The sequence below is a fragment of the Cyprinodon variegatus genome, unplaced genomic scaffold (genome assembly GCF_000732505.1).
Source record: "Cyprinodon variegatus isolate N-32 unplaced genomic scaffold, C_variegatus-1.0 Scaffold1709, whole genome shotgun sequence".
Taxonomy (NCBI): domain Eukaryota; kingdom Metazoa; phylum Chordata; class Actinopteri; order Cyprinodontiformes; family Cyprinodontidae; genus Cyprinodon; species Cyprinodon variegatus.
The window spans coordinates 13,045-16,288 of record NW_015152162.1 but is presented as its reverse complement, the minus strand read 5'-3'; the positions used below and the strand labels follow the sequence as shown (position 1 = coordinate 16,288).

Sequence of the window (3,244 nt, the reverse complement as noted above, 5' to 3'; positions counted from 1 at the left end):
TCCCGCCCGCACCCGGAACGGTTAGTCCCGCTCCCGCCCGCACCCGTAACGGTTAGTCCCGCTCCCGCCCGCACCCGTAACGGTTAGTCCCGCCCGCACCCGTAACGGTTAGTCCCGCTCCCGCCCGCACCCGTAACGGTTAGTCCCGCGCCCGCCCGCACCCGGAACGGTTAGTCCCGCTCCCGCCCGCATCCATAACGGTTAGTCCCGCGTTCGCCTGCTGCTTCGTGTCTGTCGTGGATTCTTGCTAACAGCCGCTATGTTGGGCTTTGACACGGTAAACTTGACTCCAAAATCATGGAGGCCATGTCCACATCTTCAGTTTATGATATTTATTTCACACCTCCCAAAAATAAGCTCAGAGTAGCAGGAAAAATGTCAAAAATATTATGGAAACAAATGTAGTATTTACGTCCTTTCAGAAAATAAATCCCTTTTGTGCTGCACAGCAATGTTACCTTCTCTGTAACCAGGCCAGACTGACCCAGTAAGGCCAGTAGCTCTCCTTAGAAATCCTAAGCCCCGCCCCCTACAGTTAGATCAGCAAACAGTGAGCATTGGTTTTAATAAAAAGAATAAAAAAGAAACACTTATCCCTAGAAAATAATAATAATTTCCTGTTTCCATTCTGAAGTTACTTTCTTTAGTTAAAAAAAAATACAATTTGCCAGCAGAAATCACTGAAAAACAAACAGGAAAGAAAAACCCTGGAAGTGCCCCGCCCACTTTCTGTCAAACAACGCTCCACAGGTAAGTGCTGTCGAGTTAAAGAAATATGAGCGCTGAGAGTTGATATTATAGGAAGGAAAGGCTTTATTTTCTCTGCAGAGGAGAACATCACGACCAGCCTGAATGCAGCCCAGTGATGTTCTGAACTTTCTCACTCCTGCATAAAAAGGGGAATACACGCATTTAAAGGACAGAGATAACAATTGTTTCCCGTTCTCACCAGTGCAAACGTGTTTAAGTGTAAAAGTATGAGTTGCGATTAATGAGCATCACCAGGTGTGCATCCTTGGTCCTGCCACATCATACAAGAGGCTGATGTTGAGTAAAGCGATCCGTCTGTAACTGTCATACACAGAAAGGGACTCGCATTTTAATGGGTGTGTGCACGTGTGTTTCTCTGTGTGCGTGACAGCGGGGGGGGGGGGACCGCCGCCCTGTCACACTGTCATCAGTTTAAGGAATTAAACACGCTGCGCTTAGCTGAGCTCATCACTGGCTGATTCTTCACCGCATAGAGCCTGACACGCGTCAGCTGGTACGAGCTGCGGTATTCAGCACATTGTGATGTGTATATATGATAGACAGACTGATAATTTATGACTTTATTTTATATTTAATTTTACGTTTTAAAACATGTTTTTAGTTCACAGGACTGCCGCTCTTGCCTGCAATGAGCGTTCAGTATTTGTCCCGCGCTGCTCTGCTCTGCTTTGGGTCCCCCTAACCGGGTGTTCATCACTTTGACATGAAAACTTACCATAGCTTTTCTAAAATAGAAAGTGTTTTTATCAGTGCTTCTATGTTGCTTTCCTATGTCTGCTTCTGTCTCCTTGAACCCCAGTGGGCCTCAGCAGATGGCCGCTCACACTGAGCCTGGTTCTGCTGCAGGTTTCTTCCTGTTAAACTTGTTAAAGGTTATGAAGGCGATGCTTGTTTGGCTTCAGCTGTATTGCAGAGCGCTCATCCTGCCGAGGACCGCCTTCCAGACGACCACCTCGTTCTGTTCCTCTTCAGGCAGATGAAACCCCATGAGGGTAAATAATCCTCTTTTCATCTGTCAGGTGGCCAGAAACCGCTTTCAGCGCGTCTTCCTGCCGTCACATTCGCTGGACACGGTGTCTCCGTCTGATACGCTGCTCTGCTTCGAGGTGCTGTCTAAAGATCTGGCCAAAGAAAGAGTGGTGCTGCTCAGAGTGCACCAGGTAAAGAAGGAGCTGCCTGTTGATCTGTGGTGATGATGATGATGATGATGATGATGATGATGATGATGATGATGATGATGATGACCAGAAGTGAAGAGGTCTGTTCTCCTTGCAGAAACTCCAGGTGCCCAACATCCCCATCTCAAAGTGCGCCGCCTGCCTGAAACCCCCGGGGTCAGAGGAGGACAAGCTGAAGCGCTGCACCCGCTGCTATCGAGTGGGCTACTGCAACCAGTGGGTGTCTGCGGGACGTTGACCCTCCTGGGAGCCGCTGCGTGTGTCTGAAGCTCACGGCTGTCTCTCTCCTGCAGACACTGTCAGAGGAGCCACTGGCCCAACCACAAGGCTCAGTGCCGCCCCCACTCTGAGAACGTGGGGCTGCCCTTCCTGGTCAGCGTGCCTCGGTCCCGCCTGTCCTACGCCCGCCTGGCCCAGCTGCTGGAGGGTTACTCCAGGTGAAGCATGGGAGGAAACGATGGTTTACTGGTTCCCATGACACCATCCATCTCTAACTGCAAAGTCTCTCTTTTACTGCAGGTTTTCTGTGAACGTGTTCCAGCCCCCGTTCCAGTCGGGCAGAACCTCTCCTGAAACCTGCCCGGCCCGATCGGACCTGCCTCCCATGGCGGCAACGTCCCCTGGGGCAGTGGGATCGGAGGAGGATGCCGTAGGGGGGGTTGGTACCGTAGAAGGAGCTGATGTGGACCTGGAGAGCCCCTCCCACCTGCCTGAACTCCAGGGAGATTACGCTCCAGCGGCCCGCTCCCTCTCGTCCGTCTCCACCACATGGACCAAAGACTCCGGGTTCTCTGAGCCTGGCTCCGCCTCCTCAAGCTGCTCCCTGGACCTTCAGGCTGAGAAAGAGACGTCCTGTGAGAAAGCGGTGCGACCAGAAGGTAAACCCACAGCAGAGTCGCCCATCAGGCGTTTCTCAGCCTTTGGTTCCACTAACCCAGCCTTTCCTCTCCAGCCGCGGTGACGGGGTATCAGCAGCCCGGCGACACGCTGTTGGGTCACGCCAGTCAGTTTTACATCGGCATGCTGGACTCCAACAACAAGGAGCAAAGGCTGGATGAGAAAGGTAACAGAACTCTGTTGGAAGTTCTACCTTTTCTGTTGAGTAAATGCCAGAACACAACGAACCCGATTTTATGTTCGATTCCACAGAAGGGCTGCGTTGGCCGCGGCGTTTAGCCATCGTCAAAGGTCAATGCAGAGGTTCAATGCAGAGGTCTGCAGAGGTGTAGAGAGGTCTGCAGAGGTCTGCAGAGGTGTAGAGAGGTCTGCAGAGGTCTGCAGAGGTGTAGAGAGGT

At 51.8% G+C, this 3,244-nt stretch overlaps 1 protein-coding gene across 1 annotated transcript in view; it reads left to right on the top strand.

The window, feature by feature from the left end:
• Window positions 1–3,244, top strand: part of usp19 (ubiquitin specific peptidase 19) — a 23,275-nt gene that overhangs the window by 10,005 nt on the left and 10,026 nt on the right. The window contains exons 14-18 of the mRNA XM_015404363.1: window positions 1,791–1,931; window positions 2,047–2,165; window positions 2,243–2,386; window positions 2,469–2,827; window positions 2,902–3,012. Of these exons, the coding sequence (XP_015259849.1) occupies window positions 1,791–1,931; window positions 2,047–2,165; window positions 2,243–2,386; window positions 2,469–2,827; window positions 2,902–3,012 (874 nt within the window). The remainder of the gene's footprint in view (window positions 1–1,790; window positions 1,932–2,046; window positions 2,166–2,242; window positions 2,387–2,468; window positions 2,828–2,901; window positions 3,013–3,244) is intronic.